The sequence below is a fragment of the Hyperolius riggenbachi genome, chromosome 6 (genome assembly GCF_040937935.1).
Source record: "Hyperolius riggenbachi isolate aHypRig1 chromosome 6, aHypRig1.pri, whole genome shotgun sequence".
In the NCBI taxonomy this organism is placed as follows: domain Eukaryota; kingdom Metazoa; phylum Chordata; class Amphibia; order Anura; family Hyperoliidae; genus Hyperolius; species Hyperolius riggenbachi.
In genome coordinates, this window is record NC_090651.1 from 42,989,962 (window position 1) to 43,015,130 (window position 25,169).

Below are 25,169 nucleotides of genomic sequence, written 5' to 3' on the forward strand. Positions count from 1 at the left end.
CGTTGATCGATGGCTGAAATCGACCAGTGTATGGGCCCCTTTAGGCTGTCTCCAGCAGCAAGTATGGATATCTTAGGTAAATAAAAGCAGCTTCCTGTTTATATACCTAAGATATTCGTGCTTGCTTATTGCTGATGGTTCCAGCCAGAACAAGCTTTTAGCTCACACACAGGAGGAGAGAAATAGCTGTTATAGCTGAACAGAGAAGGACATCTTATTTCTCTACGTGACGGGCCAGGATCTGTAAGAGGTGCTATAAATTCTCCTATCATGCCGATCTTTGTAACTAGAAACACTACCTAATATGTGTTGCTTTCACTATTACAAACATGCTACTAGCCTAAATTTCAATGTAGTGCCCCTTTAAGTGACAGCAATGGCCAAACACACCGGTAGTCACTGCATCCCTCCCCATGGCAACACATCACTTGGCCGTAGCTGAGGGAGAGGATCGTGTGCCCAGGACTGTTGCAATAGAGTCCTGAATCCTATAGGCAACAATTACAGCGTGTGTCCGCACCTTCCAGAGTGGCACATGGATTCCCCTACCTGAAGATCTGACAGTCTCCTCTTCTATACAGTGGGTGGGATTTATCATACAGGTACAAAATACCAACAATGGACCGAAAGTGGGCAGTTGCCAAGAGCAACCTGTCAGCATCCTTGTGGCATACAGTTGCTGGAACCTGATTGGTTGCTCTGGGCACCCGCTGTCTTCACAAATCAGAGTTCAGGCAGGAGGCAGAGCAGGAAGACTCTGTATGAAGGAGACTTTGCTGAAAAAGAATCACAACAGTCTGCAATGTTCAGAGTTCCTCTTTAATCAACCCATGCCTTTCCACCTATGGTGGAGTACAAGTCCCAGATCAGTAAAACATTTCAATGGGGGGCAGATCGTCACAGCCTAAGAACAGAAAAGGTAGCATTTGACCAAAGCTGCTGTTTTTCCTTCATTTTCCTTTTGAAATCGTTTAGTTATTACAGTTTCTCTATCTCTGCTTCCTGTAGTGTCTGCAGCAGCTATACAAACACGAGTCTGGTCCGTCGTACAGCGAGATTCCAGGTGAAGGCCGGGATCTGGTTGCTATGGACAACAGAGACGCTCTGCTCTCCTGCAGAGGTGACAGGTCATCGTTTGGCTCAGTCATGCAATTTGTACACTGTGGTGTTCAGCAGGCAGTCGACGATATTTTCACTGCAATACCAATGGTGGCACCGAGAAAACAAGAAAGCAAGGCGCAGTGTTCTTGGCAGATAGCAATGTATAAAAGCTTTATAAAAGGGGTGGGGGTTACTGGTGCATGAACAAAATGGCTGCTCACAGGTTTCTGTCACCATGGTGAAAGGGGCCAGAATGGAGTACTTTGCATGCAAACTATTTTGGAAGCTAACATCCTCCATTGGTGGATCTTTTCTCATGTAGCAGGATTTGTCTTATTATTGGATATTCAACTAATGAAATTCATCTCCCAACAATTGCTCAAAAATCTCCAGCAGTAGCATTGATGAGCGACTTTATCTCTATATTATTTTTACCTTCCTGAAGCTGGGTACGCACCACGCAATTTTTCCTTCTGATCCTATTTACGATGGAGAAAATGATTGGAAAAAAAATACAGCGACCGATCCCAGCTCAAAATGGATTTCTTTTTTGATTGGAAGCAGATCAAACATGCTGAAAAAAATAATCAAAATGCTGGCTATTGCTCCATGGTTATGTCCATTTGATCAATATCCATTCAGAAATATGAAACAGTTGCATACATGTGTCACTAGCTTTCTTCTGTATCCAATCAATCCGATCAGTCAGATCTTAATATTGAACTGAAACCCTCACCTTACACACTCCTAGTTGTGGTTCACCCTGAGCTTGCCTTGTAATCTGTAACTGGGTGCATCTAGTCCTACCCCATACAGCCGTATAAATCCAGGCCATGCTCTGATGAGGATCAACCAAACCGAAACAGTCTATATGCATGTTAGTTTATTGTGGCTCTGTCCAATTAACAAGCTGACACATCATTGCATTCTAGATGTTCTGGAGGTGTGGCTAGCTTACAGGGACAACAAAGGATGATTTACATATTCAGCAGTGATGCATTGTGGAAGACCTCATATGCTCACTTCAACCTGATTAATCGCAAATACCTCATGTTTTAAGAAGGCCAATTTCTGTTTCAATTATTTCAGATCTGAAGAGAAAATTGTATTTGGAAGTGCTTCTGGCGACACAGATTCTGCAGCGTGTAGCAGAGCGGTACTGCTCGGCGCACAATTAGATTGGAATCAATGGCACCGTAACAATCTTTATAGATTGTTGCAGTAGCATTGTGATGCACATGCTGGCAAAGTGAGGAACTTCCTGTCTGGAAGGGTGCATGTGACTTAGGGGACTGACGATGTCTGACATCACTTACGTACACGTTCCGGGGCATGAAGATTTCCCTGTGGGAATTGTCTGCCTAAAGGTGGCCACACACTATACAATTTTCATGCAATCCAATCACAAAGTGCTATTATACTACATGGATGTTGGTAAGATTGTATAAAAATTGTACAGTCAGATTGCATGAAAATTTTATGGTGTGTGTCCACCTTTAGGGCCGGTTCAGACGGACGCTTGTGGAGCGTTTACTGCAAGCGTTCGGAACGTCGCGTTAAATGCTCCCATTCAAGTGAATGGGAGCGTTTACACTGAGCTTTTACACGCGTTTACACGAACGCGGCGTTCGGGTCCCGATTTTTGCTTGTGTTCGTGGCCGCCCTGGAAGCTACATATAGCTTCCAGGGGCGGCCAACCGTGACGGCTAGTGTCCCCCTAGGGGAATAAAAACGCCGACCGCATCCGGACGCGAAGGCTACTGAAAGCCTGACCGCGCAGCCGCCGCACGTCATCAAACGCGATGCCGGGCAGACGTCCGTCTGAACCGGCCCTTAGGGACAAATGTGCATTGTCTGCGGCAGGGACAGATCTGCATGCAATATTGCAGTGCCACGGGGTAGGCACTTGTGCTGTCCGCAAATCACACGGCAGCATGTGTGAAACTAGCCTAAAACTTCCCATTAAAGGGGAACTGAAGAGAGAGGTATATGGAGGCTGTCATGTTTATATCCTTTTAATCAATACCAGTTGCCTGGCAGCCCTGCTGGTCTATTTCTCTGCAGTAGTATCTGATTAAAACCAGAAACAAGCATGCAGCTAGTCTTGTCAGATCAGACTTATAAGTCTGAACCACTGAAACACCTGATCTGCTGCATGCTTGTTCAGGGGCTATGGCTAATAGTATTAGAGGCAGAGGATCAGCAGGGCTGCCAGGCAACTGGTATTGTCTAAAAGGAAATAAACATGACAGCCTCCATCTAGGCTAAAATAAAACCCTCTCATGTGCTTACAAAGTTATACCAGTAGGTGGAGCTCTAAACATATGTAGAATTCTCATTTGAACGTGAATGCAACCAAAACGATTAACTTGACATGTTTCCATGTTGTTTTGGAAATAAAAGTTTGCTTTCTTAAAACAGAAAGTATTTGCGATAATTCAGGTTGGAGTGAGCTCCGAGATGTCTCCCACAATGCATCACTGCTGAATCTATGCAAATGATCCATTGTTGTCCCTGTGAGCTAGCCAGAGATCAGCGCTGGCAGGCTGTTTATTTTATTTCACAAAAAAAATATTTATACAGCGCTGACATCTTCCGCAGCGCTGTACAGAGTACATAGTCCTGTCACTAACCATCCCTTGGAGGGGCTCACAATCTAATCCCTGCCATAGCCATATGCCTATTTATGTATCATGTAGTGTATGTATCTTAGTCTAGGGCCAATTTAGGGGGAAGCTAATTAACCTGCTGGGCGGTCTGGACGAGCTCAGCTCGTCCAGTACCGCCGGAGCCTGCCGCTCAGGCCCTGCTGGGCCGATTTGGCTCAAATAAAAAGCAGCACACGCAGCCGGCACTTTGCCAGCTGCGTGTGCTGCCTGATCGCCGCCGCTCTGCGGTGATCCGCCGCGAGCAGTGGCGAAAGAGGGTCCCCCCAGCCGCCTGAGCCCAGCGTAGCCGGAACAAAAAGTTCCGGCCAGCGCTAAGGGCTGGATCGGAGGCGGCTGACGTCAGGACGTCGGCTGACGTCACTCCGCTCGTCGCTATGGCGACGATGTAAGCAAAACAAGGAAGGCTGCTCATTGCGGCCTTCCTTGTTTATTCTGGGCGCCGGAGGCGATCGGAAGAACGCCTCCGGAGCGCCCTCTAGTGGGCTTTCATGCAGCCAACTTTCAGTTGGCTGCATGAAATAGTTTTTTTTTTATTAAAAAAAAAACCCTCCCGCAGCCTCCCTGGCGATCTTAATAGAACGCCAGGCAGGTTAACTTATCTGTATGTTTTAATTTTTAACACATTTTTTTATTTTTTATTAAAAACACAACTAAAAATAGCAGCAGCAATCAAATAGCACCAAAAGAAAGCTCTGTTTGTGAGAAGAAAAGGAGGTAAAATTATTTTGGGTACTAAGTTGTATGACCAAATTGTAAAATAAAATTGCCTGGTCACTCAGGGGGTATGAACCTCTGGGGCTCAAGAGGTTAAACTCAACAATTAAAGGAACACTAATCGATTAAAGAGACACTGAAGCGAAAAAAATTATATTATGATTTGTATGTGTACTACAGCTAAGAAATAAAACATTAAGATCAGATACATCAATCTAATTGTTTCCAGTACAGGAAGAGTTGAGAAACTCCAGTTGTTATCTCTATGCAAACAAGCCATTAAGCTTTCCGACTAAGTTAGTCATGGAGAGGGCTGTTATCTGACTTTTATTATCTCAACTGTTCCTGGACTATTTACTTTTCCTCTGCTAGAGGAGAGGTCATTACTTCACAGACTGCTCTGAAAGACTCATTTTGAATGCTGAGTGTTGTGTAATCTGCACATATTAGAGAATGATGCAATGTTAGAAAAAACACTATATACCTGAAAATAAAAATATGAGAATATTTTCTTTGCTGCTAAACGTCTAGTAATTATTCATAGTACACAACCAATTCATTATATCATATATTTTTTTCGCTTCAGTGTCTCTTTAACATGTTTTTTTAACCTGGGATTGAGAGAGTCCCTGAAGTGCTGGTAAATACTGATGGATACATTTCACTTGCTTATCTCTTTTGTTTACTGTATCAAATTTCTTTCACTCTTAACTGATGGCAAGTCTGCTCTAATCTGATGGCAGAGTGAACCATGAGGGGAGGGGGAATTCCCTCACAGTGCATCTGTTAACCCTGTGTGTGTTAGAAAGCTCTTAACAGCTGCAGCTGCCTGTGTCTCTGTCAGAAGTGTCTCTGCAGAGAGCAGAGGAAATGTAACATTTGTAATTGTCTGTGACTCCACAGTTTTTCATACTTTTTTTGCTTTCAGAGAAAAATACTCTGTGGTCTGATATGCAAAAAACAACAACACTGGCTGTGAATTGAAGCAGGCACCCCCTTTGAGAATGATTTGTTCCAATAGAGCCAAATCCTACACTCAATGAATTAAAGCCTTTGATATTTAACATGAAAAGTAGGAAAATGTTTACACAGCTACTTAGACATTATTTGTACATTGTCATTTTAGAACACTTGGGGCTTGATTCACTAAGACAAATAGCATTCCTTATCAAAGTTAGCACGCCTTATCAAAGGTAACACGCCTTATCAGACTAGCATAGCGAGCGTTACGAACCTGCAGGGGCTCAGGGCAGGACGAGTGAAGCTCTCATCATTGCCATTTGGCAGGCATAAGTTCGCTATGCTACTCTGATAAGGTGTGTTAACTTTGATAAGGCGTGCTATTTGTCTTCATATACACACATAGGAATCGGGTGGCCAACGATTGTTTGACGGACCACTCAAAACTGAGGAGAGATAAAGGTAAAAACCAATCTCAAGTAACCACAATAATAACCTTTAACTCTTTATGTGCTTATACCCAAAAATATTTTATTAGCTGCATACAAAAATTCCAGCAAGTGTAATGCTGAACCCTCCCCTCTAAAACAACTCTGGTCAGTACATTGACACATGTGGTAACTCATGTATTTCTCCCCACTGTCACCGTGACGGTTACTGCCCAACAATGATGGCCCAGCATAGCCTATGCAAATCACATTGGTCCACCATCCACAGTCTGACATCTGTGGGGCCACCACCGACGCACACCATAAGGCCTCCTCTCACACTCTCCTAAATGGCCATCTGCCCCTGTATCCTGCCACCCCGCTGATATCAGTAGTTCTCCAGCATCCACAGCTGTTTACTTTTTACTTGTGCGCTGTCTCAAAAAAGTCTCAGCTATCATCAATGGTTGATGTCTCTAGAATATCTTCACCAGTTGTAACAACCATCGTGCTGGATAATCACCACTACTCGACTCAGACCTGCGCAAATAATAGAAGCTCAGTCCCACCGCTAACAGCAAAGCCACTATTCAGTTGCACAGCCTATGCAGTGTGCGGCTGTACGGGGAACAGTCTCTGCACTTACGCTACCGGAATTCACCGCTCGCCTTCGCGGGGGAGCACTTCTCAGGGCACATCCCTTCAATCACCCGACGTCTCCGTCAACCCGCAGCTTGAAGCCGGTGCACCACGTATTGCTTCCCCAGGAGGTCCACGGACATGCGGCGGAGGTTCCACTTCGCGAGTACTAACATGGTCTAGACCAGGGCCTGCCCGTCTATTTGTCTTAGTGAATCAAGCCCATGGTTTGATGGTGTTCCTTTAAAGCAAAACCTATAAAACCAACTGCACTTTGCTTAGCAGTGATGAGGGAGGTGATGAGACTATGGAAGCGCTTGTTTCTTTGGCTGCCTTTGCTCTGACGGTTTCTAAGTCTCGGATCCCCTGCTGGAGACAGAATGGTCACCATTTCTCATTCCTGGCTGTATCCCGGCACCTATCTGAAGTCATACGCCCCCTTAATGTTGCCAGGATCGGCTCTTCTCCCTCTGACATGATTCAGAGGTGACCACCCACCGAGCGCGCTTTGTGTTCCTCTAAGGCTGCGGCGCTTGTGTAGTAAGCAATGGAGGATGTTGTCTCTCCGTCATGCAGTTAAGTGGCTATGTGTAAAGCTAATTGAAGAAAACAGTGGGGCTCCGATAGCTTCTGCCAATTACTGTGTTAAGTGGCACTGGTATTCAGTCCGCCCACACCTTCATCAGCTCCCACATAGCGGAATCTGACTCAAACGCTTGGAAGAACTCCATGTATTACATGGTTTGCTTAATGCGACACACACATACACACACTACTGCAGTGAATTCACAGTTTTTAAAGTGGACCTGAACTCTTGCGCTGGACAGAAGGAAAACGGAGAGAAATGCACCCTGTATGTATTTAGAGAGTTTAGCCCAGGCATGGGCAAACTTGGCCCTCCAGCTGATAAGGAACTACAAATCCCACAATGCGTTTGCCTTTATAAGTCATGCCTAGCACACAAATAACTAGGCTGTGTTCCTTTTTTTCTTTCTTTGCCTGAAAGAGTTAAACATCAGGTATGTAAGTGGCAGTTCCTGTCTAAATCAGGACTGGGTCAGACTACAGTGAGACCCTCAATGATAAGAAATTAACATGTAATACAGAGTTCATGTGTAGGGTGGGGTGTAGTACTGTATTAGGCCTATTTTTAATCTCAAGCAACCAGAAAGCACCCTTATCCAGCATCAGCCAATCCCCGTCAGTGCGTGATAACAGACACTCTACTATATTGAAATCTGCTGGCTTGTATTCTACATGGAAGTGGTAAATGTGGCCAATCTAAATTGGATGTGTGTATGCACCTGTACTTACCCGCACTTGGGGAAAAGACTACGAAACAAGGCTTTATGAATTAAAGAACCAATAAGACAGAATGACAAGTCTTTTGGCAGGTAAGACATTCCACATACAGAGGACTTAGCTGTTGGTTCTGGGTCCGTATTTAATGAATCCTAAACCCTCCAATACTCAGTGTCAACATGTAGGATAGAAAAAATGAATTCTATAGAACCTACTCACAGTAGTCAGAAGTTTGCCTTACTGGCTAGTTCTAACGTAGCCCTACTGTGTGAGTTTGTAGTCTGAAGACTGCCTACTCCAATGGCTGATGGGAAATCATCTGCAGTCTCCTGTTCTTTGCTCACTCTAGCCGACTGCTTTTGCTCACTCACAAATCATCTTGTCACAGTTCAGAGCACACAGGCAAGTAAGCTGCAGTGCACAGTCTCCTCCATCATCTGTTCTCTGAACGCTGACAAAATAGGTTGAGAAGGTCCAGAGGTACTGCCTCTAACTGTGAAGCATGAGGTCATGAGTTTGACTCCTGGGTAAGAGGGGAAAAATGATCTGTATGTGAACAGTAGCAGTAAGCTTGAAGTGAGCAGAGAAAGCTCCTCTGCAGAGCAGGCAATCATCACTTGGTATTATCACATGAGTGCTGCATAAGGGTGTAGAAAAAAGCTGTGACTAACCATCAATGGCAAACAAGTTGCAAGCAAGTTCTATGTAATTCACTTGACTTCATGTGGATAGTCCTACTGCAGGGTTAGCCAGTTCATTCCTTCTTGGAAGCATGATGTAGTTAATTTTAATGTTTTTTTTTTAGGCAGAGAGTGACAGAAACCTGTGGCATGGTAAATGTGACATTGGTACATGATGATAAGTGTAAGGAAACGCCACCACACCAGGGGTTGTGGAAAGACCTAGCATGACCCATAAGCTGGCAATGCATGCTGGAACGCTTCCTTCCTCAGCCAGTGGGGTCCAAAGGTTGTCCTCAGCTCCTCCTCTTCCTGCTGTGATGTCACAGTCCAGACAGCATGCAGTGTTGTGCTTCCTGCGTCGGCATTCACTGAGGAATGAAATATACAAGATGTACACCGTGTCTGCAGAGGATTTTCTCAGAAAACAGAGTCGATTGATGCACAGAGCTGATGGAAAACTTGTTCTGGAGACCCTTCTGAGCTGATCTGCAGATGGAAGAGAACAATGCACATTATTTCTAGACTTCTCTATGTCTTGTTGATTTCTCACGTTAGCTTTTAATGAAACAATTTCCTGATACCTTCAAAAGGCTCTGGAAGACCTCTAAGGAGCAGAGCATGATGGGACAGTCATGGATTTAACAATATGTCCCAGAATTGCATCATTTGCTGATGGCCAGCCCTAGGTTTCACAGTGCCCTGAGCGAAACCTGATTTTGGTGACCCCCCCTCATCCTCTTCGTATGTGCACGCACACGCTCACACACACACACCACACACACATACCACACAAACACCACACCAAACACACACAACCACACACACACACACCACACACACACACCACACACACACCCATATGAAATTCACCTTTTCTCCTGAGTTACCTCCTAGGACAGTGGTTACCAATCTTTTTGAAGTCGTGACACATCACACGCACCAAATGCTCAGATCTCCGTAAAACATCACATATGCATAATAGACAAATACTAATAACCAGAAAATGGATGGAAAGAGTGCATTATCCTGAATACACTTAAAAATAAAGGCTAGAAACTTTCAGAAATATAAAAAAAACAATCAGTGGGACAGTTAAATGCCCTCAGACTCAGTATAGGTAGGTAGCCAGGTATAGGTGCACCCAGTATAGGATCTCATGTGTAGGTGCCCTCAATATAGGTAGCCAAGCATAGGTGCCCCCAGTACAGGAAGTCAGGTGTACGTCTCCCCCCCCATAGGTTGCCAGGTGTTGGTGCCCTCAGTATAAGTAGCCAGGAGTAGGTGCCCTCAGTATAAGTAGCCAGGAGTAGGTGCCCTCAGTATAAGTAGCCAGGAGTAGGTGCCCTCAGTATAAGTAGCCAGGTGTAGGTGCCCTCAGTATAAGTAGCCAGGAGTAGGTGCCCTCAGTATAAGTAGCCAGGAGTAGGTGCCCTCAGTATAAGTAGCCAGGAGTAGGTGCCCTCAGTATAAGTAGCCAGGAGTAGGTGCCCTCAGTATAAGTAGCCAGGTGTAGGTGCCCTCAGTATAAGTAGCCAGGAGTAGGTGCCCTCAGTATAAGTAGCCAGGAGTAGGTGCCCTCAGTATAAGTAGCCAGGAGTAGGTGCCTTCAGTATAAGTAGCCAGGAGTAGGTGCCCTCAGTATAAGTAGCCAGGAGTAGGTGCCCTCAGTATAAGTAGCCAGGAGTAGGTGCCCTCAGTATAAGTAGCCAGGAGTAGGTGCCTTCAGTATAAGTAGCCAGGAGTAGGTGCCCTCAGTATAAGTAGCCAGGAGTAGGTGCCTTCAGTATAAGTAGCCAGGAGTAGGTGCCCTCAGTATAAGTAGCCAGGAGTAGGTGCCCTCAGTATAAGTAGCCAGGAGTAGGTGCCTTCAGTATAAGTAGCCAGGAGTAGGTGCCCTCAGTATAAGTAGCCAGGAGTAGGTGCCCTCAGTATAAGTAGCCAGGAGTAGGTGCCCTCAGTATAAGTAGCCAGGAGTAGGTGCCCTCAGTATAAGTAGCCAGGAGTAGGTGCCCTCAGTATAAGTAGCCAGGAGTAGGTGCCCTCAGTATAAGTAGCCAGGAGTAGGTGCCCTCAGTATAAGTAGCCAGGAGTAGGTGCCCTCAGTATAAGTAGCCAGGAGTAGGTGCCCTCAGTATAAGTAGCCAGGAGTAGGTGCCCTCCATTAGATAGCCAGCTCTGGGTGCCCCCTTGGAAGCCAGCGCCCTGAGCGACCCTCGGCTTTGTTTGCTGACTAGGAAGGGTCATTTAGAGGCTAATGATTATTTGTTGCATGCAAATGTATGGTAATTGTTGGCAGCTTGGGAGTAGGCCAATCAAATTCACTTCAATTTTGATTGGTCCAATTGTTTGACTATCTCTAGGGCATACAAATTTGGCCCTCAGAGCAATTACATTTGGCCCCCAAGTGGTTTCCCCACTTTGTATTATGGCTCACTGTAGACCACCAGGGAAGCAATATTGGTGGAGAAGCCCTAGAACACCAGGGAAGCCATATGGGGAGGTAGGGGGAAAGCACTAGACACCAGGGAACTGTATAGGGGAGGGTGGGGCCACTAGACACCAGGGAACTGTATAGGGGAGGGAGGACCACTAGACACCAGAGAACTTTATATGGGAGGAAGGAGGCCAGTAGACATTGAGGTTGGCCGGCGAATAGGTCCCAGCGTACAATTTCGGCCCACTTTGTATTTGAGTTTGGCACCCCTGCTCTAGGGCTCTTGTGTACAAATTGCAACAATGTTTGCATGGAGTCAGAAAGATCAGCAGCTCATGGAGCATCTTCACTGACTGAGGCAACATCTGTCACTGTCCTCACTCACTGTTGTCACTCACTACCATCACTCTCTGCTGTCTCTTACTGTTGTCACTCACTGCGTCTCTCACTGTTGTCGCTCACTATTGTCAATCACTGCTGTCACTGTTGTCACTCACTGCTGTCACTTACTGTGTCTCTCACTGTTGTCACTCACTGCTGTCACTCATTGCCATCACTTACTGCTGTCACTCAATATTGTCACTCACTATTGTCACCCACTGCTGTCACTCACTGCTGTCACTCCCTATTGTCACTCATTGCCATCACTCACTGCTGTCACTCAATATTGTCGCTCACTATTGTCACCCACTGCTGTCACTCACTATTGTCACTGCTGTCACATCACTCACTGCTGTCACTCACTATTGTCACTCATTGCCATCACTCACTGCTGTCACTCACTGCCATTACTCACTGCTGTCACTCACTGCCATTACTCACTGCTGTCACTCACTGCGTCTCTCACTGTTGTCACTCACTGCCGTTGTCCCGTCTAAGATAGCTACCCATCCAAAATAGCTACTTTCAGCACTGCGCATGCGCACTTCCATAAACGCGTCACAGGAGGGAGGAGGGTCGTCTGAAATAGCTACTTTTCTGCTGCAGTCAGAAAAACTATCAAACCTACTAGCACAGAACTGTTGCTAAAGAAGAAGTGGCAACTAGCCGCTATGCAGGCTTGCCGAGATCTCATCTCCCTTCTCTTCTTTACTACACAGCTGCGTGACTCGCAGGGCAGCTGATACTCCCTCACTCAGGCTGACGTGCTTCTCCCTGCTTCCTCCTGAAGGCTGCAATGTCTGTCCTCCTCGCACAGCAGAGCGGTGTATATCTCTGGCATACACCTCATCTAGTGCTGTGCATCCCTCTTCCTTGCTCTCTCCTCTGCTTTCTTCAGAGCTCCTCTGCTATAATTCACATTTGTGCAGCTCCTGACTGAGTTAGTGATGGGAATTCCGGCTCTTCTTAGAGAATCGGCTCTTCTGAATCGGCTCCCATTAAAGAGCCGGCTCTTACGGCTCTGAATCGGCTCTTAATTAAATATCACTAGACACCACTCAGAATCGGATTAAAAGCCCCGCCCCCGTCTCCATGCCAACTCCAGACTACTTCTCTGACTGAGGCAATCCCTCCTGCTACTGCTCTGCTCTGCCCCAAACACTTCTACAAGCTGCAAGAGGAGGACTACATCTCCCAGAATGCCTCAGCGCCCTTTATTACGGAGCAAAGCAGAGCTAAAAGGGGGGACTGAGGCATCGGCTCTTCTCAGAGTGAGCATCGGCTCCTCTGATTCACTTCAAAGAGCCGGCTCTTAGAGCCGGCTCGTTCGCGAACGACCCATCACTAGACTGAGTTGTCATGTGAGAAACTCGGGAAGCACAGTACACTGGGCAGCTCGCCTCTGATGAAAGTGTAGGAGAGGAGCAATGCACAGCGCTGGATGAGGTGTAATGGAATTATAAACTGCTTTGCTGTCATGTGCCTTAAAATACAAGGTGGTGGAGGACAGACATTGCAGGGGGAGGGGGAGAATGTCAGCCACGAGGAGTGTGTGTGTGGGGGGGCTCAAATTACATCAATCTTTGTGAGACGTAATATACTGTACATGGGGCAGGTGAGGGAAGAGGGTCAGTAATGCTGGCCACTTAGTTTTTTCGTTGGGGGGAATGATCCTGGGTATACATAGGGGAACAAGAGGACTATTAGATTAGTAGGGGGGGGGGGGGGGGCACACATAAAATGCTGGGAGGGATAGTCATACTAGCCACTTTGCAGGGGAGGGGGGTTTAAGGTGTACTGGCCAAACTTTTCTGGTGGGAAATTGGTAGAACATGATATGAGGGGAAGGGCAGGGGGTAAGGTGCAGAGCAGGTGAAAACGGGGCTGCCATAAGCACCAATATTAAAAGCCGCAATTAACGATATGGACAGTACTTAAAGGGAACCAGAGACGTTGGGGGGAAAGGTTTTATACATACCTGGGGCTTCCTCCAGCCCCATAAGCCTGGATCGCTCCTACGCCACCGTCCTTCACTGCCTGGATCCGACGGTACCGGGACCCGTCATTTCCGCGAGTCGGCCGGCGGACGCGGCCAATTGTCCGCATCACAGGGGCTCCCTCCATATACCTATGCGTGCGGCTGCAAATTGCGCAGCAACATGCGTAAGGGTATGGAGGTAGCCCCTGTGCATGCAGACAATTGGCCGCGTCCGCCGGAAGTGACGGGGCCCGGTACCGGCGATACAGGAAGCGGAGGATTGCGGCGTGGGAGCGATCCGCGCTTATGGGGCTGGAGGAAGCCCCAGGTATGTATAAAACCTTTTCCTATTTTTCCCTATCCTTCCTCTCTGGTTCCCTTTAATAATGTGCTGCCCACATTGCGATTTTTCTGGTGACTGCTGCCTTTCTGGTGACTGCTGCCCACTTTTACTATTATTTTCTGGTGACTGCTGCCCACTTTACGATTATTTTCTGGTTACTGCTGCCTTTCTGTTGACTGCTGCCCACTTTACAATTATTTTCTGGTGACTGCTGCCTTTCAGGTGACTGCTGCCCACTTTACGATTATTTTCTGGTGACTGCTGCCCACTTTACAATTATTTTCTGGTGACTGCTGCCTTTCTGGTGACTGCTGCCCACTTTACGATTATTTTCTGGTGACTGCTGCCTTTCTGGTGACTGCTGCCCACTTTACGATTATTTTCTGGTGACTGCTGCCCACTTTACGATTATTTTCTGGTCACTACTGCTCACATTACAATTTTCTGGTGCCTGCTGCCCACATTGCGATTTTTCTGGTGACTGCTGCCCACATTGCGATTTTCTGGAGACTGCTGCCCACTTTACGATTATTTTATGGTGACATGCTGCCCACGTTACGATTATTTTATGGTGAAATTCTGCCCACGTTATGATCATTTTATGGTGAAATGCTGCCCACTTTACGATTAATTTCTGGTGAAATGCTGCCCACTTTACGATTCATTTCTGGTGAAATGCTGCCCACTTTACGATTCATTTCTGGTGAAATGCTGCCCACTTTACGATTAATTTCTGGTGAAATGCTGCCCACTTTACGATTCATTTCTGGTGAAATGCTGCCCACTTTACGATTCATTTCTGGTGAAATGCTGCCCACTTTAAGATTCATTTCTGGTGCATTACGATTATTGTATGGTGAAACGCTGACCCGTTACAATTATTTTATAGTGAAACGCTTTATTTGAAATGATTATTTGGCACCTATGGGGGGGCCCCATCCAAATTTTTGCAGGGGGGCCCAGTGATTTCTAGTTATGCCCCTGCTAGTATATGTCCAAGTGTTATACATACTTGGGGCTTCCTCCAGCCCCATCCACACGAATCGCTCCTACGGTGCCGTCCTCACTCTTCTGGTATCGGGTCCCATAACTTCAGCCAGTTGCGGCCAGTTGTTGCATGCGCAGTGTGGCTGGGAGCGTTCTTTGCCTGCACAGTACTCCCAGCTGCCGGAGAGGGACGGAGGGATCGCACTGCGCATGCGTTGACTGGCCACTGGCCAGTTACAAATAATTATAGCTGGGGTAACTGGAAGAAGCTGCGCATGCGCAGTTATGCACAGTCCGTACAGGCACTGGTAAAGCAAGTTGCAAAATCTGTTGGGTCGCAAAATCTTTCACCACATCAATCTAGTGGGAGGCATCAGCAGCTACTTTAATAGTATTTAGATATCACAGTGGCTGAATCCGGTGTAATGAAAAATTTTGCAACCCATCATAGTTTGCAACTTGCCATAGAGGACAGTGTATAACTGCGTAGGCGTGGCTTCTCTCTGTTAACACGCCTGTCATTTTTTTGCAACCACGGATCCCATTAAGCTAGAAGGGGTTGTTCCCGTCCCCTGTAGCTCAACTAATAACCCCCCCCCCGCCGAGGGAACAATCCCCCTCTTGCTCAACTAATAACCCCCCTGGAGGGAACAATCCCCCCTTCTTGCTCAACTAATAACGGATCCCATTGAGCTAGAAGGGGATTGTTCCCTCAGGTGTTATGAGGCCCAGGATGCTTCGATAGCGGCCTTAAGCTCATCCAGAGTGTTGGGTCTTGCGTCTCTCAACTTTCTCTTCACAACATCCCACAGATTCTCTATGGGGTTCAGGTCAGGAGAGTTGGCAGGCCAATTGAGCACAGTAATACCATGGTCAGTAAACCATTTACCAGTGGTTTTGGCACTGTGAGCAGGTGCCAGGTTGTGCTGAAAAATAAAATCTTCATCTCCATAAAGCTTTTCAGCAGATGGAAGCATGAAGTGCTCCAAAATCTCCTGATAGCTAGCTGCATTGACCCTGCCCTTGATAAAACACAGTGGACCAACACCAGCAGCTGACATGGCACCCCAGACCAGAGAGGTAAGTCCACCTGAACATCCCCCTCTTTTAGACGGGTTTTAAATGTTTTTATTGTACTCTGGCGCCTCTGTACACCAAGCTTTACTGAAATCTTGATTCCACCCTCGGTGGAGGGGTGCTACCCCATTTCCTATTCACAGAGAACGACATCTTAAAAACCTGAGTGGGGTCAGGTTATAATACTCCCTACCTGCACTTGAAGTGGTTGCCTATGGGTAACCCATGTTTGTGAGTATATCTAAGATTTTTTGTTTTAAACCACAACCAACTTAACAATACTACACCATATTGGGCTCTCGATTTCTCTTTGTTCTTCCAAGCATACTCCCTCAGTATGTACCTTCCAGCATGTTCTGTTCCATAACTGTTTGTAGCCCCAAGTCCCCCCCCCCCCCCCCAGGCTCACGCTCACCCTCACCCACCCTCCCTCCCTCCCTCAGTATGTACCTTCCTGACCTGGAATGTTCCATAACTGTTTATAGCCCCCCCCCCCCCAGGCTCACGCTCACCCACCCTCCTCCCTCTGCCAGGCTTCAAGTTCGCTCACCCACCGTCAAATATGCCGCCTGTATAGACAGACAGTAAGTGCTGTGCGGTGTGCGCTGCCTTTGGTCCTGAGCTGCCTCACCTAGCTCTGGCTGATTTAAAATCCGGTCCGGCTGCTGCCTCCACCCTGGGCTCCACGCACGGCACGCTGTCTAACCTCAAGCCTCTAGGAAGTATGGGGCTGGCTCGCTGGTGGCGCCTCTGTCTCTCTGCTGACTGCCGCTCTGCTCAGCGTTCCACTTCGGCGATGACGTGTGACGTCACTGAGTGGGGAGATCCGGCTCGGCGCCGCTGGCGGTGAGGATCGATAAAATAAATGTATAGATTAAAGAAAAAAAAAAAAGACATTGCAGCCAGTGGCGTACCTAGCATATTTGGCACCCGGTGCTGATTATCCAGTCAGCTCCCCCCCCCCTAATTGGGGCTACGTAGCGCGGCGCGCTTAGCGAAAAATGTGTGTGGTCATAAACCAAAATGTGGGTGTGGTCACGGGTGGAGACAAGTTTACATGAACTTAGCAATGGTGGGACATTAGATCAGGACAGTGGTGGCGAAAAGTCACTTATCTATCGCAAAGTGCCAACAGCAATTTAAACTAAATACAAACATTTTAACTCATACATATGTAGCCCTGCTACAAATAGTGCAGCTTCTTTAATTAAAAAAAAACAAAAAAAAAAAAACATGTATTTTTATTTCTGGCCAGCATCAGCTATGAGAATTAGTGCTGGCACAGGCTGTATTTACACAGAGCAAGCAGCCAGCACTCAAGATGGCTGTTCTGCTCTCAGTCAGGGGGCGGGTGTCAGTTACACAGGTTGGGAACGCCCCTCCAGCTGAAGAGGCAAGCCCTCTCTGATTTTTTACCTCAGAAGGTGACACAGGCAGCGTGAGGAGAGATGACAGAGACCAGAGGGGGAGAAACTGAGCTGACAGAGAGAGAAATGGCATTCAGTAGCAGAGGAATTTAGCTCACTGATGACACACAGAAAGGGGACCATGAGAGACAGCTCCCTGAGTCAAAACAGGGAGACACCTCATCCACAGAGGAGTGAGAGATAGCTCAGCAAGGCCAAGGAGACCACTTCAGGAAAAATTGACAGATAAGTGAAATTTCACCACACAGAAACACAGAAAGAAAATGACAGGAGTTTTCCTAATAGTAATGACACAAAATCAGACTGTCAAATCAAATCAGCTAAATATTCTTCGTCTGATTCTCTACAGTTAGATAATATATATACAGTGTGTGTGAGGAGAAGAAATGTTGTCATAGCAACACCAGAGTACTGTATAATGTGAATCAATGACTGTGCTTCCCTACCTGTCACCACAGAGCTGATCAGTGAGAGAATCTGTGTGTGCACTCACTGGTACTGATTATTCATCTGTCTCTCCACAGTAAAGCCAGTCAGCCTGTGTTTGAATGCATTTGCTCTGTACATTGACTGTGCATATGCCTCAAGAATAATCCCCAGTGTGGCTCTGCCTGATATGAGTGGAAAAGACACTTACCTGACAATATTTTTGGAGTGTTAATCTCTCTGTGTGGAGAAAAGAGAATAAAACATTAGTAAAGAAATGTATCAATTCATGGGAGAAAAATAGGAACTTACCCGTGAACAGATCTGTTGCTGTGTTCTGTGTGTTCTGCAAGTGAAGTGATTGCATTTAGAGCTTAAACCAACCTGCAGTGAGAAGTAATAAAAGGAGAGAATTGATACTTACATATGTGACATACAGGAAAAAGAAAAACTTTGATAACAATAAAGGGAAGAAACTTACTTCAGAATTATTGAACTGGCATCTTGGAGTGTGCTGCATGTAAAGTAAAGTAAGGTTATTATAAGCTATCATCTGCTTCAGGAAAAGATCTTTCATCAGCAACTTATCATCAGTTCTTTTAAAGGGGTACCCCTACTCCATGATCATATACAGGTTTAAGTGTGAATATGAATTCATAGCCACTGTATGGTTAGATAAGACTTTTGCAAGGAACTGAAGACTGTTATGGTCATTACCATACAGTAAGGACTACTTCGAGTCAGTCACTACTTATCTACCCAACCAGAAGCATTAGTCCATTTCCTATTTGGTTTCTCTCAGGTGTATTTGTTCACATACATGTATGCATACATATTTTTAGATAGGAAAGAGAAAACTGTATCGCTATAGACGTATTGAGAGTGAGATGAAGAAAAAGGTCTGATGAAGATTTGTGAAATGTGTATTTGCTGTGTTTTGTTCTTTGTTTTTCCTACAGGTGCAGGAACTTCAAGCAAGGTCCAAGTGTAGTAGCCTCTAATGATATTTCAGGAAGTAACCTTTTTCTTTTCAGGTGCTAGATCTTCAAGCAAGAAGTGTTAACTCTGAATTTGTTGCTTATTTTACCTCATTAATTTAGTGTATTTCAAGGGTGGTCTTGATATTGAGGATTTCAATTGGGGGTTTGTATTCTTGTTCTGCATGTTAGTGGACATTATTTCTTTGTTTGCCAAATAAAATCAATTGTTATTTTTCACCAATTTATCCTCCTGGTCAGTCGCTGTCCTTCCGCTTTAAGAGTAATAAGGGAACTCTCTCCTTGTGATAGTAATCGATTGGTCGGTTACATTTTGGCGTAGTCGGCAGGATTGATTGAAAGGAAATTGCAGGGGCGTTCGTCAATCCAAACGGCCAATCGATTACTATCACAAGGAGAGAGTTCCCTTATTACTCTTAAAGCGGAAGGACAGCGACTGACCAGGAGGATAAATTGGTGAAAAATAACAATTGATTTTATTTGGCAAACAAAGAAATAATGTCCACTAACATGCAGAACAAGAATACAAACCCCCAATTGAAATCCTCAATATCAAGACCACCCTTGAAATACACTAAATTAATGAGGTAAAATAAGCAACAAATTCAGAGTTAACACTTCTTGCTTGAAGATCTAGCACCTGAAAAGAAAAAGGTTACTTCCTGAAATATCATTAGAGGCTACTACACTTGGACCTTGCTTGAAGTTCCTGCACCTGTAGGAAAAACAAAGAACAAAACACAGCAAATACACATTTCACAAATCTTCATCAGACCTTTTTCTTCATCTCACTCTCAATACGTCTATAGCGATACAGTTTTCTCTTTCCTATCTAAAAATATGTATGCATACATGTATGTGAACAAATACACCTGAGAGAAACCAAATAGGAAATGGACTAATGCTTCTGGTTGGGTAGATAAGTAGTGACTGACTCGAAGTAGTCCTTACTGTATGGTAATGACCATAACAGTCTTCAGTTCCTTGCAAAAGTCTTATCTAACCATACAGTGGCTATGAATTCATATTCACACTTAAACCTGTATATGATCATGGAGTAGGGGTACCCCTTTAAAAGAACTGATGATAAGTTGCTGATGAAAGATCTTTTCCTGAAGCAGATGATAGCTTATAATAACCTTACTTTACTTTACATGCAGCACACTCCAAGATGCCAGTTCAATAATTCTGAAGTAAGTTTCTTCCCTTTATTGTTATCAAAGTTTTTCTTTTTCCTGTATGTCACATATGTAAGTATCAATTCTCTCCTTTTATTACTTCTCACTGCAGGTTGGTTTAAGCTCTAAATGCAATCACTTCACTTGCAGAACACACAGAACACAGCAACAGATCTGTTCACGGGTAAGTTCCTATTTTTCTCCCATGAATTGATAAATTTCTTTACTAATGTGTTATTCTCTTTTCTCCACACAGAGAGATTAACACTCCAAAAATATTGTCAGGTAAGTGTCTTTTCCACTCATATCAGGCAGAGCCACACTGGGGATTATTCTTGAGGCATATGCACAGTCAATGTACAGAGCAAATGCATTCAAACACAGGCTGACTGGCTTTACTGTGGAGAGACAGATGAATAATCAGTACCAGTGAGTGCACACACAGATTCTCTCACTGATCAGCTCTGTGGTGACAGGTAGGGAAGCACAGTCATTGATTCACATTATACAGTACTCTGGTGTTGCTATGACAACATTTCTTCTCCTCACACACACTGTATATATATTATCTAACTGTAGAGAATCAGACGAAGAATATTTAGCTGATTTGATTTGACAGTCTGATTTTTGTGTCATTACTATTAGGAAAACTCCTGTCATTTTCTTTCTGTGTTTGTGTGGTGAAATTTCACTTATCTGTCAATTTTTCCTGAAGTGGTCTCCTTGGCCTTGCTGAGCTATCTCTCACTCCTCTGTGGATGAGGTGTCTCCCTGTTTTGACTCAGGGAGCTGTCTCTCATGGTCCCCTTTCTGTGTGTCATCAGTGAGCTAAATTCCTCTGCTACTGAATGCCATTTCTCTCTCTGTCAGCTCAGTTTCTCCCCCTCTGGTCTCTGTCATCTCTCCTCACGCTGCCTGTGTCACCTTCTGAGGTAAAAAATCAGAGAGGGCTTGCCTCTTCAGCTGGAGGGGCGTTCCCAACCTGTGTAACTGACACCTGCCCCCTGACTGAGAGCAGAACAGCCATCTTGAGTGCTGGCTGCTTGCTCTGTGTAAATACAGCCTGTGCCAGCACTAATTCTCATAGCTGATGCTGGCCAGAAATAAAAATACATGTTTTGTTTTTTTTTTGTTTTTTTTTAAATTAAAGAAGCTGCACTATTTGTAGCAGGGCTACACATGAACATTATGGAAAATCCAAGTTGAAAATAAACTGTGAAGATAAACAAATTTCATCCATCCTACTCCTGAAAATGTATTTTTTTTTGAACCCCCCAGTTTTATTTTCTGTTTTAAAAAGCTAAAAAAAAAGTAGGTTTAATACTATTGTCTCATATGATAATGATTCAGCTTTTCCTATAGTCTCGCAGTTAGCAATCATGAGGCCCCCAACAAGACAAATTCAGCAATCTTGAGGCCCCCAACAAATCATGAGGCCCCCAACAAGACAAATATAGCAATCATGAGGCCCCCAGCAAGACAAATTCAGCAATCTTGAGGCCCCCAACAAGACAAATCCAGTAACCATGAGTCCCCCAACAAGACAAATCCAGTAACCATGAGTCCCCCAACAAGACAAATCCAGTAACCATGAGTCCCCCAACAAATCAAATTCAGCAGTCATGAGGCACATAAATAGACAGCATTTCACATAAATGGGCAGAATGCCCCCTTAATATAGTAGACACCTCTCACCTGGCTTCTGAATTCTCCTCGCCTGGCTGGCAATACTTTTTTTGTCTGGATTGGGGATGATCTGTGGGCTGAAAGGCCTGGCAGTGATGCTGTGGCCTGACTGGTGGTGATGCTGTGGCTGGGCTGGCTGGCGGTGATGCTGTGGCTGGGCTGGCTGGTTGAAGTAAATGCTACCCTGACTGGTGGTGATGCTGTGGCCTTTTTGCCAGTGATTCTGGGCTGGTTGGCTGGTGGTGATGCTGGGCTGGCTGGCCTAGATAGTTTAGGTAGTGAGAGATGCCCCCTAGTTTAGGTAGCGCCAGGAGCCCCCCAGTTTAGGTAGTGACAGGAGCCCCCCCATTTAGGTAGTGACAGGAGCCCCCCAGTTCAGGTAATGACAGGAGCTCCCAGTTCAGTTAGTGACTGGTGATCCCCAGTGTGTGTAGTGACATGACCCCCGTTCAGGTAGTGACAGGCACCCCCCATTTAAATAGTGATAGGCACCCCCAGTTTAGATAGTGACAGGCACCCCCCAGGTTAGTGACATGGACCCCCCAGGTTAGATAGTGACAGGGACAGCCCAGCTTCAGACCTCAGTATCAGCCGGCGACCAGTTAGAGAGGGCGCACCAATCTCGGTGAACACCACGCTGTATATGCGGAAGTGATGTCACTTCCGCATATCAGTGCGGTGTCCGCTAGGTCCTAGCGCCCGCATAGTGGTCGCCGACTGGTCGGAGGTCTGAAGCTGGGCTGCTCCTGCCTGGCAGCGGGGACGGCCCAGGGGGGGGGGGGAATTAGCAGGCAGCCAGGGGGGGTGTAAAATCCTCAATGGGCGCCCTTGGGGACCTAGCGCCCGGGGGCACTTGTCCTACCCCGACCCCCCCCCCCCCAAGCTACGGGTCTGGTCTAGGGGCCTGGTGGATGCTACCCCCACCAAATCTAACTAAAATAGTCAGGTGACCATCAGCAGTGCACAAAAATGGGGCTAGTCTACTTTAGGGGACCCAGCAGGAAACCTCATAGGGAAATCTAGCTAATGTGATTTGGTGGACGGCATGCTCTTGAACTTCTAGGTTGTAATAAATTACACCCACCCTGTTCAGCCATTCACAATGCTTTGTGCGGTAAAGGATGCTGTGATTGGAGAATTGTTCCCTATGAGGTTTCCTGCTGGGTCCCCTAAAGTAGACTAGCGCCCAAAAAAGTGCTATCTTGTCTAGGGCCCTATTTCATCGTAATCCTTTTCGGTGCTACTCTGCATGCGGGTGGGGGCTATAAGACGAATAAGTGTGGAAAGTTTGGGTGGTTTTGGCCCTGCCCAATTTACTGAATTTTAATCCCAGTCCCCCAGTGAGTAACTGTACCAAGTTTGGGGACCCTGCTATTAACCGTCTAAGAGCGGCAGCAGTTTTAAATTTTCCCATTTAAATGAATGGCTGAAATTTGATTGGCTGTTGTACACTCCGCCCAATTTTTGTAAATTTTAGCTGCAATCACCTAGTGACCCACGGTGCCAAGTTTGGGAACTCTGGCTTTAATACTGTGCGAATTTCAGCGGTTTAAAATTTCCCATTGAAGTCAATAGGGAAAATCTGATTGGTTGATTATGGCTCCACCCACTTTTGGGGGTTTCCAAAATGTGACAAAATGTTTCAGCCTCACTCCATGACCAAAGTTTGGTGAATGTAACTTCAAATTTGCATTGGCTGCTGGTAGCTCTGCCCACTTTAGGGTGACCCCCCAAAATACATATTTTTATTTGGGGTTACACCTACAATATGTGGTCCGAGTTTGGGGAGTGTAGCTTCAAAACTGTACGAGTGGCAGCGATTTAAAATTTTTCCCTGTCAAAGTCAACACGGAAAAAGCGGTCTTCCGGGGTCCGCCGCAGGGGCACGGAGGGTGGGATCACTTATTAAAGCACAAGCAACATACTTTGCTATAAGACGAATAAGTGTAGAAAGTTTGGGGCTTGTACCCCTAAAACTGTGGGAGGCGTAGCGTATAGAAAATGGGGGGTGCTAATAATAAGAATATTATTAATAATAATAACAAGCTGAACTAGAAGAACAATATATTGGCTATTTCATAGCCAACATAATAAATATCATTACATAAATAAGATCTGTAACCTATCACTCAAGGGCAAACAACATTATGCAGCATATACACAGGGTTTGTTTTTTGCCATTGTAGCTAATTCAGACAGGGTAGCTTTTCCGGACACACTGTGCTGTCTGATTTAGCTACCGGTAGCTAAATCAGACGAAGTAGCTAAATCAGACACCACACCGTCCCTCATGAGACTTGTCATGAGACTCCTCAGGTGCTCAATGCTCGGCTATTCACACCGCAGGTACCAAAAATTGTCCTGAAGAAGTGGGTTTTATATACCACAAAACGCGTTGCTAAAGCGCAAATAAAAATGCTTTATTTTCAACTAATTCCCTGCCATTTGCTTTTGTCCTATTATTTCATTTAACCCCATTTTATTATAACCTGGGGCCTCTTTTCCTCTGTTTATATGGTTTACCCTCTTGGATGAAGGCCTACAATTGCACATAGCTGCACTGAAGGCCATCTTTTCACTCAAGAGAGTGACCACGACTCGATTAAGTCCATCTATCCCGAGTGGAGACGGGCGTTCTCCACATGCCTTGTTGGTTGGTTGACTACGTGGGCAGCCTGAATTTGTGAGCACCGTTTACCTACCCTTGCTCCATATTCAGTACATACTACACTATCCTGACTTCCGTCATTTCTGTGTTTATCTTTCAAGGTACATCCTAGCTCTCAAATTGTACTTTATAAAAAAGTTTAGCCTGGAGTGGAACACAAAAAGAACACACAGTTAAGATAATTCTAAAAAGAATGAACTTTACAAGAAGCAGCAACAAGTGACTTCCTCAGCAGAGTCCCCCGTACATCACTCCTCATGCAATGTTCATGGTACAACTGTCACGCTGACAGGCCTGTCTCAGTGGATCACGTCTGCCACTGCGGTGACCTTTTAGGTTATAAAAATACCAGAGAAGGTAAAACAGTGCGGAGAGCTTCTGCCGTCCACCCACCTGGACCTCAGGCTCGCTGCTGTAATAATGCAAGTAATGAAGGCACAAAAATCTCTGCTACTTAACCATTTCAGCCCGCGGGGATTTCTCACTTTATGCATCGGAGCAATTTTCACCTCCCATTCATTCGCTAATAACTTTATCACTACTTATCACAATTAATTGATCTATATCTTGTTTTTTCCGCCACCAATTAGGTTTTCTTTGGGTGGTACATTTTGCTAAGAATTATTTTTTTCTAAATGCATTTTAACGGGAATATTAACAAAAAAATGGGGAAAAAAATCATTATTTCTCAGTTTTCAGCCATTATAGCTTTAAAATAATACATGCTACCATAATTAAAACCCACATATTTTATTTGCCCATTTGTCCCGGTTATTACACCATTTAAATTATGTCCCTATCACAATGTATGGCGCCGATATTTTATTTAGTAATAAAGGTGCATTTTTTTCAAAGCCACTAATTAGGCTTTCTTTGGGTGGTACATTTTGCTAAGAATTATTTTTTTATAAATGCATTTTAACAGGATTAATAAGAAAAAAATTGAAAAAATTCATTATTTCTCAGTTTTCGGCCACTATAGCTTTAAAATAATCCACTCTACAATAATTAAAACCAATGTATTATATTTGCCCGTTTGTCTCGGTTATTATACCATTTTAATTTTTTCCCTATCACAATGTATGGCGCC

At 45.3% G+C, this 25,169-nt stretch overlaps 1 protein-coding gene and 1 long non-coding RNA gene across 4 annotated transcripts in view; both read right to left on the reverse strand.

The window, feature by feature from the left end:
• Window positions 1-800: 800 nt before the first annotated feature.
• On the reverse strand, window positions 801-4,406 carry LOC137520799 (uncharacterized). The gene is made up of 2 exons (XR_011021941.1): window positions 4,366-4,406; window positions 801-3,846 (listed from the first exon to the last, which is right to left on the reverse strand). It is a non-coding gene; the product is annotated as an uncharacterized lncRNA (long non-coding RNA).
• A 4,168-nt stretch (window positions 4,407-8,574) lies between these two features.
• Window positions 8,575-25,169, reverse strand: part of AK5 (adenylate kinase 5) — a 390,301-nt gene continuing 373,706 nt past the window's right edge. For all 3 annotated transcript variants that reach the window (XM_068239188.1, XM_068239186.1, XM_068239189.1), the window contains exon 14: window positions 8,575-8,982. In XM_068239188.1, coding sequence (XP_068095289.1) covers window positions 8,914-8,982 — 69 coding nt within the window. In that variant the 3' untranslated portion in view covers window positions 8,575-8,913. The remainder of the gene's footprint in view (window positions 8,983-25,169) is intronic.